Source organism: Notolabrus celidotus, chromosome 13, assembly GCF_009762535.1.
Source record: "Notolabrus celidotus isolate fNotCel1 chromosome 13, fNotCel1.pri, whole genome shotgun sequence".
NCBI lineage: Eukaryota > Metazoa > Chordata > Actinopteri > Labriformes > Labridae > Notolabrus > Notolabrus celidotus.
In genome coordinates, this window is record NC_048284.1 from 23,911,144 (window position 1) to 23,936,012 (window position 24,869).

Genomic DNA, 24,869 nt, shown 5'->3' on the forward strand with positions numbered 1-24,869 from the left:
ACTACATCTCTAACAACAAACCTCCCAACACACGAGTCACCCCATGTGATATATGTTTTGTTAGTGAAACTTTGTAAATAGGAGTTGTCTTATTGGGCAACTTTATGAAACATACTCATACAGACAGAAATAAAAGAGGCGGGACTGGACAAGCAGCTATATACAGACTCCCATCAAGCCTGGCTGCAGGAGTATTCTGCTCGGCAGCTATCTGACAGCAACAGCTCCCCTGACGTCTCCTTTATGAACCTCAGTCATTTTAATAAGGTGTATTTTACAGTGTTATCTCTACTTTGGAATAAACATCTTCCATAATGAACATAAAATCTATCCTTGGTATGTCTGGGATGCTCAGAATGTATCTTGTGTTATCAGAGTGCACTGGCCCTTAGAAGGACATGGTTGTATTATTATGTAACAATTCATTTGAAATTGAATAATTGAATCAGCTAAGTGAAGAAGTGCAGCTTACACAAGGTCTGCAGGAACACATTTTAGGGAAAAATGTCAGACTCAAACCAGCACTGCCTGCTTGAGGCAAACCAGACTTCAGATTACTTCAAGAAGAAAACAAATTTCAGCGGTCCCTGAAGTCGCTTGAACTCATTTCCCCTCGCTTCTTGTCATGACCATGAAAAACTACAATAAAAAGTATTTGAGCTTTGTTTCTGTTTTTTGAGGGGTTCCACCACATAACCACAGTGTGTAGTTTATGTGAGCAGGTAACAGCAACTTAAAGAAGTGTCCAATTAGCATGCATCATACAATCTGTTAACCTAAGGCTTTATGAATTTCTCCAAGGAATAAACAATTGAGATTACCCCAACCACCTAATAACATGATGCACTCCAGTGTTAATTAATTCAGGTAGAAGATTTTCTTAGTTAAACTGCTGGTACTGCCTGGTGAAGGTTTTCCAAGAGGAAGCTACACTGTCATGAAACATCAACAAAGGCTGCAATGCATTCTGGATCCAACCAAGGAAATTAGCCATACCTGATCTATGATTGGTTCCTGCTTTCGTGATTGTTGTGCTGTTGTGCTTTCACTGTGAAGGAAAAGTTAATATGGAATTTTAGCTCATTAACTTCAGAATAAAAATAACACGCTTTTTGGAGTGACTAGACACAGAGTGCAAAATGGTGACAGAACTCTCTTAGAAAAGTTCAGTCTTGTATTTGTCATGTTGATCTTTATTGCTGTGATATAGCTCAGTCTGATAGAGGAAGTCTGCATAATCATTCTAAGGGCTTTGTAATGACAAAACCAAAATGCCATTGTACACTGGTTTCCAAAAAGAAGAGACTCTTTCAAACACACACACACGCACGCACGCACGCACGCACGCACGCACACACACACACACACACACACACACACACACACACACACACACACACACACACACACACACACACACACACACACACACTGACATGTCTTCCAAAGTCTGCCGATACAGACGAGTCACATGATTACATTTTTTTTTTAACAAACACCAGTTCTGTTGTTTTGTCTGACAATGAACGTCTTTGAAGTGTCATTTCAATGCAAACTTTCTCTTTGATTTCATTTCAGAAAGATCACAACTTTCAGCTTCACATATGATTGTAGTCATTTTTACATTTTCTCTCAGTAATTAATTCACTGGCAGTCCCTGAGAGCTTAACCATATGCTTTCAGTTTCACCTTTTCCAAAGCCAACTTATAATATTCTCTCAGGACAGTTAAAGAGAAGTGTCTCTGTGGAGTCGTTTATCTGTTCTCTAGACCAAAGATTGGGCTAATAAATCTCTTGATGCAGATTGTTTCACTGTCTTTTTTTAAATAGAAAGCCTGGCTTTTTTATTTATTCTGAACAGATGGCAGGCACAATAATTTTAGGGCTAGATTTATGGACATTTTCATTTCCTTTTCTGGCTTTAAGTCTCGCCATATTCATCAACTGTTATTGTTCCTGCAGGTGCAGACAGCAATACTCTGAAGATATGATTTGTATGTGATGAGCATCCCAATCCACCAGAGACCAAAGTTACGGTAAGCTATAAAAAAAAAAAACCCACACGTAGTGATACCAAAGTACACTACGTGCGGCCAGTCAAGTGAATGTTGTCATTGCTTATACCAGTGTTTGATTTATTTTTCTGTGATAATTTATGGAACGTTATAATGTGCAGTATTTGATGCTGTGCTCCCTGTGTATATATGTACATGCTCTTTGCTGTTGATCTGCTTCAGTGAGGGGTTGATGGACTGGATTATTTGATAAACAGAGTTGTTAATTCTGCTGGACTTCCCTGCTGTGTTCACAGAATGAACTCTGTCTGGCTTTGTTTCACCTCCTGCAAAGATCTTACAATTCTGTCAGTGAGTAAGACCAGATCGGTCTCTGAACAATTAGGGTTTCAGGTCAGTGAGAGGTTAAATTACACCTGAAGAGTAGGATCTTAGGAATGCACAGACCCCTCCAGTGTTCTGTTCACTGCAGATGGAATATAAGTGAATAAATGGTGTTGCCCGTTGAGAAGACTGAGTAGAACAACACACTGTGTTTAAGTGAGGTGACAGGGTGCCACAGATGCATGAGTTGGGGTGGAATGGGCTAAGTGTATGTGTGTTTTTGTTTGTGCCTCTGTCCTGTTACAGGGATGACCAGGACTTATTTTGTTCTTCGTACTGTTACGACCCTCGCGGGGGGCTACAGGTATAAAATGCTTCTGTGGTGGGTTGATCTGTTCAAGGTGCTCCTACATGGTCCAAACCTCCAAGCTCTACTCAGTTCTCACAGTCTGGCGCGCTTGCTTGCGTGCTTGCGTGCTTGCGTGCGTGCGTGCGTGCGTGCGTGTGTGTGTCTGCGTCTGTGTGAAGATGCATTTTGTGTCATCCTGCAGTGCATCATTGAGGTGAAGTAATATGGAGCCAAAACGATTACTTTAATGTTTGGTATTGAAAATAAAATTTGGCATTGAAAACACACCCTGAAACTAAAAAAAAACAGGCATTGAAACACTTGTATTGAAAAAAATTGTAACGGCATCAAAACAGGAATTGGCATTGAAAACGTTTCATTGAAGTTAAAATCACAGACATCAAATTTTATATTATTTAATTTCTAGAAATTTTTGCATTCCAATATGTTTTTGAATGACAACCATATTATTTTTCTTCGACGTCACTTTTTTTTTCAATGACAGTTTATTTTTTCGATGACGTTTTTCCACTTGATAGGACCACTTGAGCATCACATGAAGCTTTAATGCATCAGACTTTCTGTGACTTAGCTTCCATGAATCCTACAAATTCCAAAAATGTCTAAAACCGACAACCAAACAATTTCTCACATGCTTTCTTTGTATTCTATGCACAAATATTTCTGTCACGTTTTTGTTTATAAACTTTATGAATGCTTTCCATGAGATACTTTGTAAAGATGGAGTTTTAACAGTTTTTTGGTGACTATTGTGTTTTTTTCCTGTTAATTATGGCTGTTTTCAGCAACTTTGATTTTCACCTTCTGGAAGAGTCATAACCCCTCTTTAATAAAATCTAAGCAAACTAATCCCAACCCAAGCTCAGGTATGTTATGACATAAAAGTACATAATTAAGTTTTAGAGGAACCATGTGAGAGGAAAACACACTCAGTTTCAGTCTGTAAGATATGTTAGATTATTTTAGCTTCAGTTCAGCCTTCAGTAACACATGCTCCAATGATTCTGCCAATGTTTGGCATGTTTTACATCATTAACTCCAAATCACACATAAACTTGTTCAAAACATCCCACACTTCCAGTTATTGGATTGATTTCCCTCCCTCTGGAGAACATTTTGTTTCCATTTGTTCCAGATTTTAAATCAACCCCCAGATACTTCCACTTTTCATGGAATCAGTAATCCATCACAGTGAACCTCTCATCTCTTTTAGTTTTCATCAGATTAATAACTTCGCCTCCTCTGCCCTGCTCCTTCATTTATGACTTTCTTCTCAGCTACGCCTCCAGGAAGTCCATCACTTCAGAGACTTTCTTGCTTCGCTCAGTCTAAACTCTAAGATCTTCAAACTGCCAGTCCTCTCACTGAGATGAGATCCACTTCTCTTTATTAGCTCAGCTGGCTGCATGTTTAATACACTGCTTTTGGATAGAAAACTTTTAATAAACTACATTGTGTAATTTAAAATTTATGTCAAAAGAGTAAGCATGCCCATACAATACGTGCAATATGGCTTGAATGACAGGACATAAAAAAAAGGGGTAAGACTTGAGTGTATGTTGAAAGATAACTTTGGATTTAAAGAAACACAATGAAAGGTTCTTCTAAACCTGGAGGTCATCTGAACATGGTGGTGTCCACCCTCTCCTCACTCTCCACCCGACTGATCATCCTTCTTTTTGCAAACTCACACATTTCATCAGCTCGACTAAAGCTGCAGAGACCTTTAAGAAAAAAACACTTGAAAGAAGTTAGAGGCTCATATATCTGCACTCTCAGTCTTGCCACTGTAGGGTTCTGATTTACCTTGCAAAAGCTGAATCTGAGCTTTCCAGATTGCTGAATTAGAGCAGATTAACAAAACGTTTAAGTAATAAAAAGATAAACCAATGAAGGCTGATTGCAGTTGAAGCTCAAATGAGAGCGCCATGTTATGTTTATAAGCCAATAGTGAATGTGCACTCTCTCCCTCCATCCTGCTCCTCCACCAGAGGATTGAAAAGGGGTGTCTACAGAGGCCTCTCAGATCTGAGGGGCATTTTACGGCATATACAAGAATCATTTCCATTCACTCTCATCCATCACTAGGCACCTGGAACTGCTGAGTCAGCTTCTCTTCATACGGAGAGTTGCTCCCTCAACCGAGACGTTATTGATTTGAACTGTTTGTAAGGGGAAAATGTCCCAAAACCCTCAGGCCATTTATTTGCCACACTGCACAGCCAGAAACACCCACAGGCATCAGATATAGAGCAGAATAAACATAAACATTACAGCTGTGATCAAACTACTGTATAGCACACTGGCAGACACACGCACATAGAAACACCAGGAAGTGCTAGATTGGAGTTAGAGAAGGGATTATTTAAGCATACAGAGAAACATACCTGTGAAGCACATAATCACACATGCTGCCAGTTTCAGTCACTCCATTGAATAACATATATCAGAGCTGCAGACTGTCTCTCTTCTGCCCCCTGTATTATTTTCCTTTTTTTCTAACTCAACACTACCATGCTGATGGGAGTAGCAAAAACACACGTTGACTCGTATTTTACCTCACCATACTCTTTACTTCACTGTGGCTCAGACCAGTGAGCTACATCGTTGCTTCATTTGGATCAAACTCCAGCACCCAGGAGTCATTTATCTACATGGAGTGTGTGTCCAGCCTTAATACTTCACATTCTTTGGAACCGGAAGAAATCAATGTTAGGGGTTACAACTGCCAGTTACTCAATATGGAGACATTTTTTGGGTACAAAATGTTCTCTTTTTCATTGTTAGTGTTTCTTTTTGTCTTTTACTTTTTCTTATCTTCTAGACAAGACTTGTTATGAATACACTTTAAAAAACCTTGCACTATATACATTCTGTATATGTAGGCATATAAATAGTTTCCTTTGAAAAGGGGTGATCAGTTAATGTTGCCAAACATTTATTGTCTTGCTCGTAGCTGCCTGTCCTGATACCCTAAGTCATCACTGACACTTTGAATCTCCATTATCTCCTCTTTTTATTTCACTGCATCCCTCTCATTGTCTTCTTTATGAGCCTCTCGGGAATGAACACACTTCGGTAGAAATGTCAAGGAGACCAAGACAGCTGCAAAGTTCACAAGGTCGGCAGTTTTATATTATCAGCATGTCTGCAGTTTACTCCTGGACTTATTCACTTTGAAGATACATACACATATAGGTATAAACATATGCACATACCCCCCCTGGTATCTCACTATTCATTATCCTCATCTCCTGTGACTCTGTCTAGCTGGTACAGTTTGAGTCACAGCTCTAGGTTTGTCTGGGTATCCGTGTTTACAGGCCAGAGGCCTGCGCTGGGGGACCCGGTCCTGTCAGCACCCTCTGAGTCTTGAAACCAGAGATGGATGGCCAGGAAGCACCTCTGCCCTGAGCTCTGAGCTCTCCTCATCTCTCCTGCTGCTCTCAGCTCTTTATCACAGACCCTCCTCCTAAACAGAGCTGCTGTTGGCAGGGCCAGATCCTGTTACTTGTTTCCTTTTTAGGGGAGGAGAAGAAAAAAGTTTTAAGAACAAGATTTATGACAGTTACAATTGAATTGCTATTCTTAATGTATTGATGCTTATGAGGATAGATGAATAGACATGTCAAAATTTCCAATTCCAGTTGGATCTATTGATCTTGAATGTCATGCTAAAAAACAGAATCAGTCACCTAAAAGGGGAGCAAAGCTTACACTAGTACAGATCTCGGTCCATCTACATCACTCTGCTGCCTCTGCTCTAATAGACACGTGTATGACAGCTCAGACGCAGATTTCGCCTGTCATCCAGCACCTGAAGCCCCACAAGTGATAGATAGACATAAAAAGAGAAGGTGAAGACAGCAAAAGCAAATAAGAATGTGTTGGACTGTGTCTTGTTTTCTGACCTTCACTTAACCAGCTTAAATACACTCATTCAGAGAGGAAATACAAAGACACATATGCTGCTAATCCTGAAAAGTATGAAGAGACAATGTTTCCTTGACATGTCAAACCCCTCAGTGACTGTTAAGTAAACTCCATGCAGACAACACAGCAAGGGTTCAAGTGAGGTGGTGCACATATTTTTCTCAGTGTGAAATTTCAACATGGTGTGTGGTGAAAGCTGCATGTGGTGATGATAAACTGGTCCTGTGACCAAAGAGCAACCTTGCACTCTAGTTGGCCAATGCAGCGATGCAGATAACATAAGACTGAAGCTGTTCAGCCCAGCGTGGCATGGCTCTGCTCAACAGGTGGACCCATGACTATTTAATGACCATTTCCAGAACAGAGGCATGAAAACATGCCTCCTTTCAGCTAGGGTGTTTTTTGTGTTGCCATTTTTTTTTTTGGTGAAAGAATCCAGACTCCTGTGTATTAACATAGATGAGTATTGACAGAAGCATTATGGGAGAGTCATCACTTTACTGCTGAAGTCTGGTATATGATTGTCCTGGTCTTAACTGAGGGGAACTGGTAGGCCACTCACAATACAGTTTCTGCTATATCTTCATGGAGCCTGTTTTCATCTTTCAGTCCCTGTTAAAAGGTGCCTTTAACTCCTGATAACCCAACCATTTTGAATGCAACGTTATAGCAAAAGATCCTTTTGACCCAAAGACAAAAGGAGTATTAAACTCAGTGGGGGTCATATCGATCTGAAGACAACGGAAGGATTCAATTTTGTGGCCGGTCATTTTGACCCAAGACAATGGGGCGTCCCTTTGACCCATCGAGAACAAGATGATGAAACCCAATTGCAGGTCATTATTTGACCGGAAGACAACTGGATGATTGATCTCAGTGGTGGGTCACTTTGACCCGAAGACAATGGCAGCTCACTTCTACCCCTGTACAACAAGATGATTAAACCCAGTGGCCGGTCATTTTGACCCAAAGAGAACAGGAAGTTTAAACCCAATGGCGGGTAAGTGTCCCACCATTGGTTATAATCATTGGGTTTAATCACTACTGGGTCAACTAATACAAGTGAGGAGAACAAATAGCTCTCATATGATATCCTAAACAAGATGACTGAAATTATAGCCTATGATTTACCGAGAACACTTCAGCTGAGTTTTTCTCTGTGAAAATGGATGAGACAACTGACATCACAGTCACAGAGCAGGTGCTTGTCTACTTCCATTTTGTAGCTGAAAATCTGGAGCCAGAGGAACTGTTTGTTGGATTTTATTAGACATCAAAAACAATGGCTGATGCGTTGTTTCAGCTGTAAAAAGATGTTCTAATGAGATTCTCACTGACCATTCAAAAATGTAGAGGACTTTAAACTTGATCTACTTTCATATCCGTCTCATTTGGCTTGCCATAGTGAACAATGACAGTAGGATATCAGGTAATGTTATGGGAGCAGGTGCTGTAATGTACGTCATGGTTTAATGACTTCCAGCAGCACGGGCAGCTCTTTGTTCACGTCAAAACAGTTTTGTCTGTTTTGACGTGATTGATGTTGCCCAGAGAATCAGGTTTTTGGAGAATTTTGGAGAAGGTTGAGTGTTTTCAGGAAATGTGTCTCTGCAAATGTGGAAAACTGTATCTTAAGAAGTGTAAAAAAAGACCCACAGTGCATTTGGTATAAGTTTTTTCCCGTTGAACAGCAGGTTTTTTTTTTTCAGAAAACAAATGTCAGGATGTCAATTTTATAAACACTGCTCTGTGCTGTCAGTGCCAGCCTTAGAGTTATATTCCTTTAAAGCTTATACTCAGCTCTCAGAACAATATGAGATGCAGAACTGCTCAAGTGTTCTCCGCAGGGCTGCATACTCTGCAATCAGTGCTCTTGATTCAAATTTACTATAGTTCTGGTCTTATAAAGTGAAGTAAACTCTATAATTTCATTTAGTGAAATAAATCCCACCAAAGGGTCCTTTCTATGATAGATGGGGAACGATCATGAAGTCCAGACACTGTCTGTGCTGCTGATTGAATTTCCTCTTTGTAGTATTATCTCCCTGAAGACTGCTTCTGGCTGTTTATATTTGCTCTTTGTTATATCAGCAAACCCCCCCACATCCACTGTGTCTCCACAGGGCCAGCCTTTCTGTGTCAGCAGTTTGAAAATAATTGTTTGGATAAACCAATTATTTTAGTAGCTGATGTTGCTGACGCAGGTTTCTTAGTGTGGTAATATCGCAGTGGATTTGTGTGAGATGGCATATACATCAGTCAGACTTGCTGATTGTTCTGATGAACTCTAAACTGACTTTAAATCCTGAATCAAACATCATTCTGTTTTAACCTTTTTAATGGAGTCTATACACCAACATCAGGTACAACTGTCACAAAAGGGAAAACACTGGACTGTTGGTCAGAGGCTTAAAGTTGTCATTTCAGATCCAAGGTCATTTTGAATTTCATTTAGAAATCAAGGTCCTATAGTCTCCTGTTACTCTACTAGAGGGTGTGATCTCTACCACCAGGTTGTATTGCATACTGCTTATGACTTGTGTAGGACTGTTCCTTCATTGAAACCTGCCTGTTTGTTAATTGACTCATGTAAGCTCTGCTGAAGGCCTGAAAAGCAGAATGCTTGGCACATTTAAGTGTGATTTACACCTACTAATGCTGATCCTCCTTTATTTGAATTCCTTGTTACCACCGCACATAACAAAAATCTTGAGCCAGGTTAAACAGTAGTCTCCCCACTAAATAAAGCTATGGCTGTTGATTTGTATATAGCAGTCTAAAGTTTAATGCTTGTTTCATTCCCGCCTTTGTGCTACATCTTGAAAGTATTTTTTTGTATGTTTGAGTGGGGTTTTTGCTGTTACTTTTCCCAGCAGTTGACTCATATCAACTTCTACATTATTTTATAAGATAAGGTATACTTTATTTGATCCCCATTGGGGGAAATTCTTTTGTTACAGCAGTTTACAACAAAGGACAGGGGAAAAACACAATGTACTTACATAGTTAAAAATATAATAACAATAATAATAGTAATGATAAAATAAAAAAGAATGAAATTAAAATAGAATAAAATATAATATGGCAAATATTACAGATATATACACACTATGTACACTTCTAGCTGATGAATACATAGTGATTGATGTAAGTTATTGCACCAGGTTATTAAAAAACATACACAGTATGAGAAAATCAGTGCAATTCAAATGGAAGATTGACAGAATGGTTTACTCTAAGAATGGTTTACTCTAAGTGTACAACCTTTGTGTTCTTCAAATGATTGTTTGTGACCCCTATTACCCTTCATTACTTCTCCTTAAAAGAGCTAAACAAGGGTGTAAAATGGATATTCATCTCCACCTGATTGACACATTTCAAGTCATTACATTTCAGTAATGATTAGGAACGTGTGTGTCACACTTTTGTCTCTTCAAATCAGTATACATGAAGCTTAGAGGCATACTTATTAAATAACAGGGACGCAAGAGCAAAGCAATTATGATAGTGCTTTTTTCTTTGCAAAAATGTTACAATGCTTACCCCAAACAAACAAACAAAAAAAAACCTGCTTGCCGCCTTAAATGGCTCCCTTGAAAACACAGAATAGATTTTTTTGGTTCTGTGTTTTCAAGGGAGATGGTTCTGTGTAGCAACAAATGCTTCTGTAGCATTACATGTTTTTCTTCCAGTGTTTGTGTGTGAGTGTGTTTCTGTGTTCGTATATATATATATATATATAGAGAGAGAGAGAGAGAGAGAGAGAGAGAGAGAGAGAGAGAAGAGAGAGAGAGAGAGAGAGAGAGAGAGAGAGAGAGAGAGAGAGAGAGAGAGAGAGAGAGAGAGAGAGAGAGAGAGAGAGAGAGAGAGAGAGAGAGAGAGAGAGAGAGAGAGAGAGAGAGAGAGAGAGAGAGAGAGAGAGAGAGAGAGAGAGAGAGAGAGAGAGAGAGAGAGAGAGAGAGAGAGTTTAGTTTCTCTTTAGAGTTTCCTGGAGAGTGGGCTGTCAGCTTGTTTGCTGATGTAGCAGCAGGAGGAGGAGCAGCAGCAGTTGGAGGTAGAGAGATTGTAATGAAACCCTTGAGAGGCAGACAATTGACGCTACAATGCTTCTGGAATTAATGACATTTCATCATTTCTCATCTGATTAAGACTCAGTGACAATCTTCTTGTTACAGATTCTAGTTGGCACCATTAATAATTAATAGACCTTAATATCGCTCTCCCTTCTCTCTCTCTCTCTCTCTCTCTCTCTCTCTCCCTTTCTCTGTGTTCATTTGCCTGTCTGCCATGCTTGCTCTCCTCCCTTCGCCGTCCTTTATCTTTTTCCATTCATTGGCTAATTTGATATTTGGATATGATAGATCTCTGAAAGGAGGCTTGTGCTTTCACGTTGGCTACTTTTGTCTCCATCTCTCGATGTCCCACTCTACCTTTATCTCTGTTCCCTCCCTCCCTCTCTTGTGAGAGCAGCGATAATAAAATCAGGCTGCAGCCCTTCATCTGTATTAGCAGCATTTATGGGTCTAACAGAGACTAACAACCTGCTAATGTTCTGCCTCTGATTCATTAAATTGACAGACACTGGAATAATTTGGCCGCATTTCTGCTCCTCTAAGGTTGCCCGCAGACATGTCTGTCATACTGAAATTGAAAGCTATCAACATAACAGCTTGTTTGATCAGATTTGAATATTTGTTCAAAGATGGTTGTAATAATTGCAGAAATATGTCTCTATAATGTCACTGATTTTAGTGAGCTCAAATAATACCCTGAGTGAACCTCATTCTTTGTATAATGTACCGCACCTTTCTGATTCCTCTTACCTCCAGGGTTAGCTCCAGTGCTTGCACACTCCCATTGTTTCCCTGGAAAATGCTCCTCTGTGTTGAAGAGCCTAAAGTCTCTTCTTTCTTTGTGGTGCTGAGAGACATTAATGCATTGTCAGTGTCGCCTTGTTGTGTCTCTTTCACAGATTCCCTTTAAGCAGCTGTGCAGAAGAAAAAGATCACAGCACTCTTGGTGAAAATGTACCCTTACACATGCACATAGGTCTGCGGAAACACACATTTGGACTTCTAATGAGTCACATGATGAAATGATCATGGCTCTCACTTTCTTGTTTCCTACACTGTGCTCATACAGATGTTTTATTAACCCCACAGCCTGGTGGGGTCTCAGGGTGGCTTACCTTAAAACTATAATCTAAGCTAGCATCTTCTGCTCGCTTACTCACTCAAACACTCACACCCTCTCTCACTCACTCCTCCTTTTCCTTCCTTTCGACCCTCTTGTCGAAAGATGCCTGCAATAGACTCATATTTTTGACCATGACTGACAGTGTGTCAGGAGAAAAACTGCCCGTGACCTCCAGTGCCAGTTGGCTCTGTGACTAAGAGAACATGAGGGAACCACAGGATGATGAGGGGGAGGTGAGGTGGGTATTGTTTGGCACCTGTTCTGAATGGTGCTTTGGTCTCGCTGGGATTATTCAGCCGGCACGCTGTGTCACGCTTGGTAAGCTGCACTGTGCCGGGGGGGAAAAGGCTGAGCTAAGAGAGGTTACAGGGGCAGCAAGGAGGAGTGTCAGGAGAGAGCGGGAAAATGTTACCAAAAATGCTACCAAGTATGCAACCTTTATCAAAGTGAAGAGACCTGAGAGTGGATATGAACACTCCTACACACACTAAAACACACTCCTCTCATATCTGTCTTCCAGCAGTCTTATGGTATACTATGTTTTTTTCTTCTGCTGTATAAATGAAAAATCAGTCCCCACCATTCCTTGTTCATCTGCTTTCCTCCCTTTCACTGAACACCCCAGGCTGACCCTCAAACTCAAAGCATATCAAATTCAACAATTCACACCTTTTTTGTCCCCAACACTGCTGAGTGGGGAGAATATTATTCACATATTTATTCCTGTCTGGATGCAGGCTTAGGTTTGGATTTGCTCTCTGCATGCACAGCCACGTTTGTTGCCACCAGAAGCCAAAAAGCCACAAAAACTGCCCCTGTTGCTTGTGTTCAATTCACACCGATTCCCTGTTCTGTGTGAAAAAACACACAGTTAATACTAGGTGATTAGTTTGGCATCTTTTTTTTCTTTTTTAAATTACAAGTATGGAGACTTCCGTGTCCTTCGGGTGTGGGAGCTGGTAGAGGATTGTTCAACAGAATCCCTATTCTTCAGGGTTCAAACCGTTCCTATCCTTCACTGAATATGAGAGGAATGCTTAGGACTCTAAAAGACCATGTCCACAACTATCCCTTTGATGTTAAACATACAGAAGCATTCTCTCTTTTGATACAGATGAAAGAGAAGAAAAATGGCGTGTCTTTGCTGGGTCATGGGTTTGTCACAGGCTGAGACTTAACACAAATCATTACACCCACACGTCAATGATAGGTGTGAAAATCGTAGGTTACAACACATAAATGTCTTAAAAGACAGAGCGAGAAAGAGCAAGACACAACATCTTTATCTAGAGTAATATGCGGCTCTTTGTGGTCGGCTAATTAAGATCAAATGAGTGAATTGATCGTAGCAGGGTTTGTGCTGCAGGATACTGAAGACTGTTAGAACAAAGATGAAATGAGAACAGTCTGACCAGCTGCTGTGAAGAGAAAGAAATCTGTCCAAGTGTGAGAACCAGAGGCTGTTATTCATTTTAATTAATAGTTGTCTAAATAATAGAGGCTGCATTACATCTGATGAAGGGCTTCAGGAACCATTAAATTGCCCCCTCCAAAATCAGACCACACTTTAGATTAAGGAAACTTTACAAAGTTTGCAAGATTTAGGATCTAAAACTGTTAAATAAGCCGAATGGTTGAATCAAGCAAAACAGTAACACAATTATGATTATGTAAACTTAAGCTTTTGTGCTTTATAATTTTCAGATCAAGTCATAACTGTGCAGCTCTGCGATGAATCCATCTTAATGGAGCTGTCTTCCTCCTCACTGGCACATGTGCAGCATCGTGTCCTGAAGTGCTTACTCAGCCGTCCAAGTGACCCACAGAGACACAAACTGTGACAGCAAAGCTGAACAAACTGATAACCTGAGTTACTGACATGTTATCAGCAATGAGTTATACTGATTGTTTGTTTCACCATCTGAAAAAAAAAAACTTTTATCAAACCAAGTTGATGAATTATTTATTTGTTGCAAAGCAAGAAAGCCTAACATTTTCTTCATAACATGCTTTAGCAAGCGGGCCTTTGGTAATATTGTTGCAAAGTATTCAATGATCATAAAAGACAGTATGTAATAATTTGGGGTCACTGAACAGACTGATTCATTGACTTCTTCTTTGAGCTCCAGTTAACTGAGTTGTCTTTCGCTCATAGTAGTACTGCTGGAGATACATTTTGAAAAGGTCTTTGTTGAAATGTTTTAGGCGTATTTAATCTAAGGAGGAATATGTGCTTCTGTTGTGTTTTGGATAGCTGAGTTTAGCCTACACGTCATTAACATATCTATCCTTTCTCAGTTTGTGCTGACAATGTGACTGATGCATGGTCTTCGGTGTTGAAATTTGAACCCTCTGCTTACTACCTTCAATAACAGCAAATGTATTATTTCACCTTCTGGAGGAGACCATTAGTCATTGATCATCTATAAGTTATTTCAAGGCTTAGATTTTTCTGATTTCTGAAAACCTGTCAAATGTTAAAAAGACAGAATGAGCAGAATTAACAGCTGCCCAGTTGTGCACTGATTCAATATGTCACGTAGTTTATCTCATACATGAATCTCCCTTCACTGTAACTCATTCAGCTGCTGACCAGCCAAAGCTGATGAGATGTCCCATTACTTACTGTATGAAGCACCACTTTGAAGGAGACCCAAGCCAACAGAGAATCCACTTTCTTTTATAATGACAACATTTGCCGAGCCATCTCAAACATAGTGAGCAGAAAGATGAGATTAATTCACGTCAATAAAAGGTCCCAGTCAGACAGGTAAGTGAAGGTCAGTATGACAGGGCATCATGTTATCCTGAGCCCTTGATGGTGAGAGGCAGTGACAGATTCATGAGACGAAAGTGGAAAAGTTTCCCATCTCTTAATTTCCTATAAATCGATGTGAGCAGAAGAGCAAATAGATAGTTTTTACTCCTGTAATTAAATTCTTATATTATAGAGGATCCTTGTTCTGAAGAGGGCAGGATTTGTGTGTGTGTGTGTGTGTGTGTGTGTGTGGGGGGGGGGGGGGGGCAGACTGGACTATAGCTCCCCTCACTGTCGGAAGGAACGTCCTCTGTGTTCATACTGATATGAAACGATGGACAGAGACAGAGAATGTCTTTTAGAGAAAGCACCCAGAGACATGAGATAAGAGAAGAGAGAATGAAGGATATGAGGAAGAAAAATGCACTGGCGCTCCCACTGTTCATGTTTTATAAAGCAGGAGTAACTTGTCTCATAAAAATTTGTGCACTGAAGCGGTGAGATGACACTGAGGTCACTGTGGTGTCTGCTCTTTTTAAAAGTTTGAGATTCGAGTAGATTAATATGCCGTTGGATCACACTGGGGGATTGGAGACCTGAACCCTGTCTGGATCCATAGCACCCATCAGTGATGTGTGTCTGTTTACTTGAGTTTGGGATAGTTGGTTCATGACTTGGTGTAAGAGAGCGAGTCTGTGCTGTAGTAGGAAAATTTATGAAAATAAGCATCAAACTTTTTAATAAAGCTAGCCTGACTCAGTCTCTAAGATAGAAGGTATTGGACCTGACAGAGTTGGGGATTCGTTGCTGCAGCTCGTCTGAACTCTGTTTGGCTCTAGCTTTAATGTAATTGCCTCTGTTGGAAATAAACATCAGTATCTGATTTATTAGATGTTTCCTTGTTCCAGGCTATTTTTGACTGAATAATATAAACAGCTCTGTTTATGAAGTGCAGTCAACAAAACAGCTCATTAATGTAAAACTGTGAACATTATTCATCTGCATGCTTTCAAAATATACTTTTTACTGCGATTCCACTTAAATAAGAACGTCTCAGTTTAAGGCCAAACACAGACGAACTCACTGAGTCCGTTTAAATGAATCTGTGTGTAGTTATGTGCATAAAACATTGAATGTATTATGCTTTGCGTCCATCATCTCAGATCAGTTTGTGTTTTTCAAATTGCTGGTTCACTAAATAGTTAGTTTTGGTTCTCCTGGATGGCTGCCGGCTGCCATGTCTGCCTCTCATTGTCACCTTATTTTCTAGTGGTCCACTTTAGAATTTATGGTTCCCACCTGATCTCACTGGAACAAATGACCAAAGTGTTCCCCGCGTCAGAATAATTCAACAAACCTTAGGCAAAGTGTCATGTTCTGATAAGCTCAGTTAAATTGTTAAATTACATAAATGTAAAAAAAAAAAAAGGCCCCCTTTGGCTAATGTGACACATTCAGAAGCACATTTTTTTACTGCATGGTAACAGTTATAGTACCTTCATTAGCATGCAATTACATTTGTTTTTGCATAAACTAGCGTGTCAATGTTGTGGTATGAAAATGTTATTTTTGCTTTATTTCAAGTACATACGTTTCCTTATTAGAAGATCATTATAAGGCTTGTATTCATAAGTAAGCAATTTGTTGTACTTTAAGTTTTCATTTAAAGATTAGGCCTACATGATTTTTATTTTTAAAGGAAGCAGTCAGGCCCGGGTAAGAGAGAAAAATAATGAGTACCAGACTGCACTGCCGTACTTCTTATTGGATTATAAATTCTTGTTTAGTAGTTGTGTTTCTCCATTGGTTGACATTAATACAAAGGAGAATGTGCAGAGGGATAGAGGGGGAGAAGAAGAAAGAGCAGAAGTCAGGAGAGAGAAAAATCAAGGAACAGGCAAGAAAGTCAACAGGTATTCAAGTCTACTAAATCGTAATGCCATGACAGTTCCTGTTATGCCCACATCAATTGCTGTGAAATTCTCACTGATTTGATTATGATCCTGCTGGGGCTCCTGCAATCTCCATGCACTGGTTACTGTTGGCTGGGTTAGAGTCCAGGGCTGTTTTTTTTAATACAGCTTTTAAAACAATACATGTTGTTCAGTGGTACATTAACAGTTCAGATTGTCTGTTTCCTTGGACATTGGATATCAAGGGATTCAAACCAGTGATCTTTCCAACTGTTAGCACACATTCTTTACAGCAGTTCCTTCATTTAATGAGAACATTTAATACAGGTTCTTAATAGTTACTGCTCAGGAACAGAGCGTTGTGTTCAGTGTTGAATTTTGTTCCTCATTTGATCATCCTTAAAAGCTACTGTATTTGATGGTGCTGGACATGAGTGCTCACAGACTAAAAAACTGCATGAAAATAAAAATATTTAGTTAGATATTCTCTTCCTGTGCAACAGGTGACTGTTAATATTTGTGAGTGACTTTGGTGAAACCTGAGCTGTCGATGGGTCTATAAAGTAAAAACTTTTAAAAGCTTGAAAGAGGGTATTGAAAGAGCCAGCAAAACAAACATCATGCCTCAGAACAGAAATACCCCACACCACCGATCTGTTCTCATGATATCCATCTCCTTATTTCAGGCCACACACACACACACACACACACACACACACACACACACACACACACACACACACACACACACACACTTAACTGCTGTTATATCTAATTTACTTCCTCGCTCACATTGTCTAGCTGTCTCTTCATCTCTGCCAGGATCTGTCCATCTGTTATACTCCCTCCTTTCTCACATCTATCTGTGACTCCCTGAGAATTTCCACATGGCTTTGTTAACACTTTTGTCACACACATACAAACACTCATCAAGCTGCATGCTGCCTCAGAGTGACAGATGCTGTTTTTTAGGGTGTGTTCTTCACATCCCCACCTGCGTGATAACTTTTTATTTTGGTTAAACACCAAAATGTCCTGCTTTTCAGGAGCAAAAGTCTGACAACTGAAACAGAGACAGGGCATCAACAAAGAGATAGCAGTGAGGTCGTGATAATGTCATAATGTCAACCACAATTGGCCTTTATTTGCAGGACCAGGTCTACAATCATACAAAGACACACAAATTTACCAGCACTTCCTAGCTGCATTTATTTATTATAAATTTGCTCACCCACACTATATTTGACATGTATTTGGAACATTGTTTGCACAATGCAATTTAGATGCTGATGCATCAGCAGCTGTTATTTAACAAGAATAAAAAAGTGCCCAGAGACAGTATTATCTCATTACATAATTGACAGCCTAATGGAGATCAGTCAGTCAGTCAGTCAGTCAGTCAGTCAGTCAGTCAGTCAGTCAGTCAGTCAGTTCATTAAGTTTGATTGCTGATTTACTTTCACTTTAGGGCTCTGCTGTTCATTTTGTTCAGATTGTTCAAATTTTTGTTGTTACTCTTAGGGCTTTCAGAGGATTGGTAATTTAATATAGTGTAGCATGGTTCTCTCTGAAATGAGGTCATTAGTCTGTCATGAACTTGAAAAATCCTTTAAAAATGGTAGGCTTCATGTAGACGCCTCACAGTAAAGGTTATCATCTCTCCTCTGATATGCTATTGTTCTCTTCGGGCTGACACTGATCATTGGATGTGAAAGAAGAGGGTACATCCTTATTGGCATATTCTCTCTGGAGCAGCAAAGCAAGCGCAAAGTGTCACACAGACACTTAAAACTTTGCAGTAGTTGCAGAAATTGAAGATGGGGAGGATTTTTAACTGTTTTCTTAAGTCCTTCTGATTATTTAGGACAGTAAGAGGGATTTGTCTCAGTGACACTCGTTCTGTGGGGATCACTTACAAGCCTCCAAAGCACTTACTGACATAGAGTAAGGATGACAGGAATGTTGAGAAAATATTTCGTAAATGCCCCTTTTGTAAGTGAGTGATTGGATCTGCAGCATGGTATTGTGAATGCAAAAGCACTCTGCCCCCCATCCTGACTCTTATGGAGATAATGTTCTTTATTTTTCTCCTCCCGTGTTTTTGTGAAGGAACTTCCTGTCTTCCTTTATTTCACAGTAGAGGTGTAGCTGGGCTGATAAGATAATTTTACTTGGCACTCACTCTGCCATTGCTCAGTTGGACTCGCACCCTGTCACTCTCTATGTCCAATATTTTTCAGAGATTAAACAAATTGGTTATTTTGTTGTCTTCTGAAGTTATTAAAAGGGGTCACAGCAGACAGGGAGAGAGGCTATTGGTTCTGAGCAAAATGTTGTATGAATGTCAGCCCACAGCTTTTAGTTGTTCAGCTGGCTGTATTTTGAACAGAGCAGAGCTTGTATGAGAGGAAATACATGAAGTTGACAAAGGGAATACAGTGCATTGAGAACGAAATGCCAGGGAGCAAAAGGGAAAAAAAAGGTATGAAGGAAGAAGGAGTGATTGGGTGAATATAGAGGTCACGGCATTCATCACAGGCTGCATTGTTTATTGCCTACATCATGTCTCTGTCAAGAAACTTTAATTTCCAACAGCCTATTTAAAGACTCTCACACACATGTTGTAGTTTTGCACCAGTTTGTTTTCATTAAATCACACCAGAACAGTACTAGCATACACAGCCTTTCACTTGTAGTAAAGGCTCACACACAGAGCTCCACACAGAGATGCTGACATATTAAAGGACTCATTCCTCTCTGAGGTAAGATGCAGTGACAGACCCCAGCGTGCAGAATAAAGGCCTATCATGATCCTGCAGTCACTCTCCTCACAGACCCTGGGATTTGCATGATGGCTGACTGAACCTGGTTTCAGCTTGTTATTTATTTATTTCATCCGTTATCAAGGGCTCAAGAAGCATAACTTGCCTTCGGTGAGGATTAAACTGCTAAGATCCTGCTCCACTTTGATTTATGATATAATATAGAGTGATTCTTTATATGCTACACATAAGCTCTATACCACGTACTGATGTAAATCTAGTTTACTGTTGCCTCTTTGCCCATCATAGCTTGTTTAGCTGGAAAGAGAAGCACCCTCACATCGACTTCAAGAAGGATCTGACTGAAATAAACAGACATTAGCTGTATGAGAGGAGCTGTAACGGCAGGAGTTGTTTTTTCCTTCATATGAATGGTTTTGAGTACAGGGACATGATACAGCTGCATTGACTTCAGGGTTAACATCTCACTTAGCCCAGGTAAGCTCATCATGATTTTTGCACTCATGGTGTTTTTATAGATCTGTTAATTAGTGCTTGTTTCATACCGTTTTGCTCCAGCTCTCATTAATGACTGACATGAGGTTTGTTTGATGCATACTTCAACTTAAATCAACTTAACCTTTTTCTTTTTTTCTTTCTTGCTCTTCAGGCCTGCCTTCGTTGCTCCCTCTGAAAGAAAGAGGGAGTGATGTCACGCCACCACAACCTCTCTGAAAGGGACTACCGGGCACCCTGGGAGCGAAGAGACATCCGTCCTTCTGGTCTCCACAATGGAGGAGCCAATCACAGCTGTGCCTCTACTGTTCTAAATGGCAACAACCGTCCAGGGCTCCTCCCACTCCCACTCCCGGTCATCCCCTCCCTCCACCCTAACCCAGCATCAGTTGTTGTGACGACATCAAGCAACGACATAGTGGTCAAGAGAGGCATCACAGCAGCAGGGTCGATGGCTACTGTCTCAGCCAAGGTAAGAGCCTCATCCAATCAGATTCAGCAACACCTGATTCTCTCCATGTGTCCTTCTGTTCTCTCAACTTTATTTGTTGTTTTTGTCCCTCTCACTTTGAAATCTGTATAAACTCCCCAACTGGTCATAATTTTCAACTTTCTCCATGCTGTTGAGACTTCACAGCTTCCTCCTTTCCAACTTTCTCAAATGTATCTGCTCTGTCCAACTCACTCAAGCTTGTCTTCATGGCTCAGCTGTTCCAGCTATTTTCTCTCTCTCTCCTCTTTCTTTGTCCAATGCTTCATTCTTGCCAAACCATTTTCCTCCATCCTCATTTTCTCTCTGTGCAAAATGGTAGTCTCGTCCTGCCTCTCCCTCCTTGGTCATTTTCTTCTTTCATTATGTAAATGACCTCTGACAGTGGCTCAGATGGGTGCTGCTGCCAGTAATGGTAGAGGTGATTCTTTTCTAAACAAGCAAACAAACAAATTGGACTACATCATTATAAAAGCTCTGAGCTCTCATTGTTGACTTCATGGATCATATTTCTGTTGGCGCTGCATACTTTGAGAGGTGATATTTAACTGTGTAATATTAAAGCTCCAGCTAATGGTACAGTACCCATCACTTGGCTCAGTACTGTTTGAGAATAAACAGTGATACACTAGCAAATGTTGTATGTGCTCACAACAATAGCGATAGCAGAGCAATTGGTCACTTATTAATCAGTTTACGGGGCTTCAGCTTCATCCCTGATTACTTATCAAGTAACTCAAATAACTTCTTAGATTTTCGGATATGATAAGGCATGTAAATTTCGGTTTTATAACAGCAGCAGAAGTCTTTCAGGATTCAAATTCTGAGAATTTCTCAGAAGTTGTATTTAACTTCCAGGACCTGCATTACGCCCTGCATTAATAACAGCCAAGACATACAAAAGTCTCAGGAGTCCGCCAGTACCACTTGACCCTGTCTCTCTTTCTTCCTCTCAGCTGTTTGATGTCCTCACTTGCTCTCTCACTCTTTGTGTCATCTTCAAAGCTGTCTGAGGTCATAAAGAGTCTGACGGACAGATGCAGCTCTCTTTCTGTGCTCCCTGTGTCGCTGCTCTGTGCTGTGGCGGCTCTAAAAAGCTGAAAGGCTTTTATTATTCTCCTAACCATGTAAAGACTGCATGAATTAGAGTGTTTATTTCCAATAACATGAAATGGGTGTTTAAAGATCAACTTTTATTTTGGCGTAATGTTGCTGTGTCTTAGTGTGTTAGATCTTTTCTGGGTTAAGAGTTTATTCATTACTGCTGCTGCTTGTTATTTGGTGTTGGTGAGGATTTGATGGGTTAAAATGTGACTAATCTGAAGTTCTCTCATAAACAATATCTCTCAGAAAGTCCCTTTCCTTCAGACTGCAAACTGAAACATGGACGTCTCACTGCATGCTCTAATCCTTCAAATGAAATTTTTAATCCATCCTCTGCTGATATTTACTAAGAGCAGTGCTGGAGTTTGTATTTCTTTACTTTGCTTTATTGAACACAAACACAGGAGCTGTAGCTGAAAATAAGGAAGACCACAGTTATATCTAGATCTGAGGAGTTTGTTAGTTTGAGGATTGTGCTTGTAGAGATGATGTTGATTCCAAATACCAATGGCATTCATTGTTGATCCTGTGGCAATTTCAAGTGGCTGAAAATCTTTGATCTGCCTCATTGGGCACGAGGGTTTTTTTTTAAAAAGAAAGGGATACTTCACAACAATAACACAATTTACAAGTAATGTGGATGTGATTAGGTTTTCTGGCTTAATCAATCAATCAATCAATCAATCAATCAATCAATCAATCAATCAATCAATCAGACTTTATTTATAAAGCGCTTTTCATACAATGACATTTTAACACGATAGTAATAAAAACAATAAAAATAAAATAAATAAATAAAAAATCTAAATAAGTTGCTGAAAGAACTGAGGAAACGCTCTGATGATATCTTAATGAGGAAAAACTGGAGGTAAAATAAGATGTTAAAACTCAAAACAGGAAATTAAAATTACCAAAGTAAAATACATATCTAAGATAATAAAAGACTAAAATATTAAACCATTAAAAGAAAATAAGATGTGACACTTAAAATAAATAAATAAGTAAATAAATAAATAAAGTACAATAAAAGTGACTAAATTTTAGATAATTTTAAATAGATAATAAATACATAAATAAATAAATAAATAAATAAATAAATAAATAAATAGAACTATAAGAATAAAAATAAAACTTAGTTAAAAGCAAGACTAAAAAGGTAGGTCTTGAGTTTGCCTTTAAAAATATTTATGCTCTGGGCAGCCCTCAGATCCTCAGGCAGGGTGTTCCACAGGCGTGGGCTGTGATAATAAAAAGCTGCCTCCCCGTAGGTCTTAGTTTTTACGTTTGGTACAATTAAAAGTCTGCATTACAATAATCAATTCTACAGGTTATAAAAGCATGAACTAGTGTCTCTGCATTGGCTTGAGAGAGGAACTGGCGCACTTTGAAAATGCTTTTTAGGTGATAAAAAGCCTTTTTTGTTATTTCTCTTAATGTGTGGCTCAAAACTGAGGTGTGAGTCAAAGATCACACCCAGGTTCTTTACCTGCTCACATGGTTTTAGAGCCAGTGTTTGGAGTTTGGTACTGGACCTCAGAGAGAGAAACTGAACACCAATGACTAAAACCTGAGTTTTGTCCTGGTTGAGCTGTAAAAAGTTCTCTGTCATCCATGACTTAAAATCTAAAATACAGTTAAAAAGTGTGTCAATTGTTCCTGGGTCATCAGGAATGTCAACTCAGTGCAAAATGGTGGAAAGTTTTGGCAGCGTATACAGTGTAAGTAGTTTGACCAAAACGTATGCTTTAAACAGATGGCTGAATGTTAAAACAGAATCTGCAATGAAGGGACAAGATTTATGGTATTGGTAAATTTCTGTTTCCAGTTTTTAGTCTTCTGTAAGGCAATCTCAGAATCATTCAGCTGTCATAGAGAGCTATATCATTTTTGGATTTTCAAAGAGGAGAAGTCATAATAAAAGATGAAGTTAGCAATCTGCTGATTTTTTCAATCCATCTCCACACGGAGAAGAAGGTCTTAGGCAGGATTTATTTTTTAAAGCACTAGCTGAACCAGAGGACCTGACAAATTGGAAATTCCATCCAGAGGCTATATCATTTCTGAACAACACTCGATGAGTTGTAAGATGGGTATTGAAAAGTCTTCACTTGAGGATGTAAGCAAAATATTTTAGACCTATTTTACCTTCATCTTTCACCCTGCTTGAAGCTCAGACCCTGCAAAAGAAGAATTTTTATCCATTTATCTGAAAAAGAGATGTAGAGATGATTTGACTGGATTCTGGCTGAACAGTGATTCAAGGCACAAATCCCAAAACATGTTTTTAAAAAATCTGTTCTGTCCCCAGTTCAAACTAAGGCCCTGTGATGTAGAAGTTTTCATTTCGGATCTAATGCTGTATATGAAGATATAATGCAGCATGGTATATGTTATTTTTTGTAATAAAGACTTTTTATCAAGCAGAACAAAGAGATGGGCTCAAAGAAAGACTTTGCGCTCTAGTTCAAAGCTGCCATTCATCCATCAGTGTAAGTGATCACACCATCAGATGAGTTGATCAGTTCAGTCTGTAGCTCTTTAAAGACCAAACTTAGTACTCAGATTCCCCTGCAAGTATTAAATGAGCATCCCGCTGAGCCCAGCTGATTGAACATCATTTGGATTTCCTCTGACAGAAAAAAACCTACTCTGCCTCGTTAGCCTCCTTCCTCTTCCTCCACAGCTCCACCCCTCCATTCTTTGTGTGTCCTGTTCCACAATAACAGAAGAAAGAGTGGTGATATTTCAAAAGGTCCACATGTGGAGAGGTTGACATTCACAGAGCTGGCACCTTGAGGTTAACTCTATATGAAAGGTGATGGTGAATGCAGGCTTTTAAAGCATCAGTCATGTCATGCTGAATATCAGATAGCAGTGAGGAGGAGCGTTTAAGATGCACAGGTAAACAGTACATCTCTCTGCAGCGTGTCTGACACTTTTCTCAGTTTTGTCTCACACTTGAGATTCAGGTCTGTGGGAGTTCTCAGCAGCAGTTACATGAAACAAAACAAACAGAGTTGTGTTTTTGTTTAGCCGCTGTGTCTCTCAGCCATGTTTGAGTGAATGACTTCTCTCGACAAAAAGAGGAATTATGGACAATTTCCCTCAGAAGCTGCCTGAGGCTGAATCCTGACTCCTGGTTAAAATCACAAGTTCACTTCTTAATTTTTTTTGTTTTAACAAGGTGGACGAAAGAGCTCCCACTCACTTTGACTGCAAGCTTGTGTCGACATCTTTTGTTTTGAAATGTATTTGCTTTACTTAGTGAGGTTTTCAGTTGGATGCACAAAAGAGCCATTAGGTGAGTCTGAAGGCTGCGCTGAAACACTCAGAAACAAAATCATTAACCATGACTCTGTGTTCCTGTTCTCCCCTGAACTGATATCTGTGAGAGATTTCATTTTTTTGTTTCAATGTCGTCACAGAAGAATGCATAACTTAAAGTACAATGTATTTGTAACTACAAAATAAAAGTTGCTATTTACCT

General features: G+C 39.6%; 1 protein-coding gene across 3 annotated transcripts in view; it reads left to right on the top strand.

Moving 5' to 3' along the window:
* Positions 1-24,869, top strand: part of LOC117824699 (kelch-like protein 29) — a 90,756-nt gene that overhangs the window by 4,007 nt on the left and 61,880 nt on the right. For 2 of the 3 annotated variants that reach the window (XM_034700263.1, XM_034700265.1), the window contains exons 2-3: positions 1,964-2,037; positions 19,943-20,260. In XM_034700263.1, coding sequence (XP_034556154.1) covers positions 19,982-20,260 — 279 coding nt within the window. In that variant the 5' untranslated portion in view covers positions 1,964-2,037; positions 19,943-19,981. Of the gene's footprint in view, positions 1-1,963; positions 2,038-11,645; positions 11,663-19,942; positions 20,261-24,869 lie in introns of those variants that run through there. The other variant, XM_034700264.1, reaches the window with a different exon arrangement.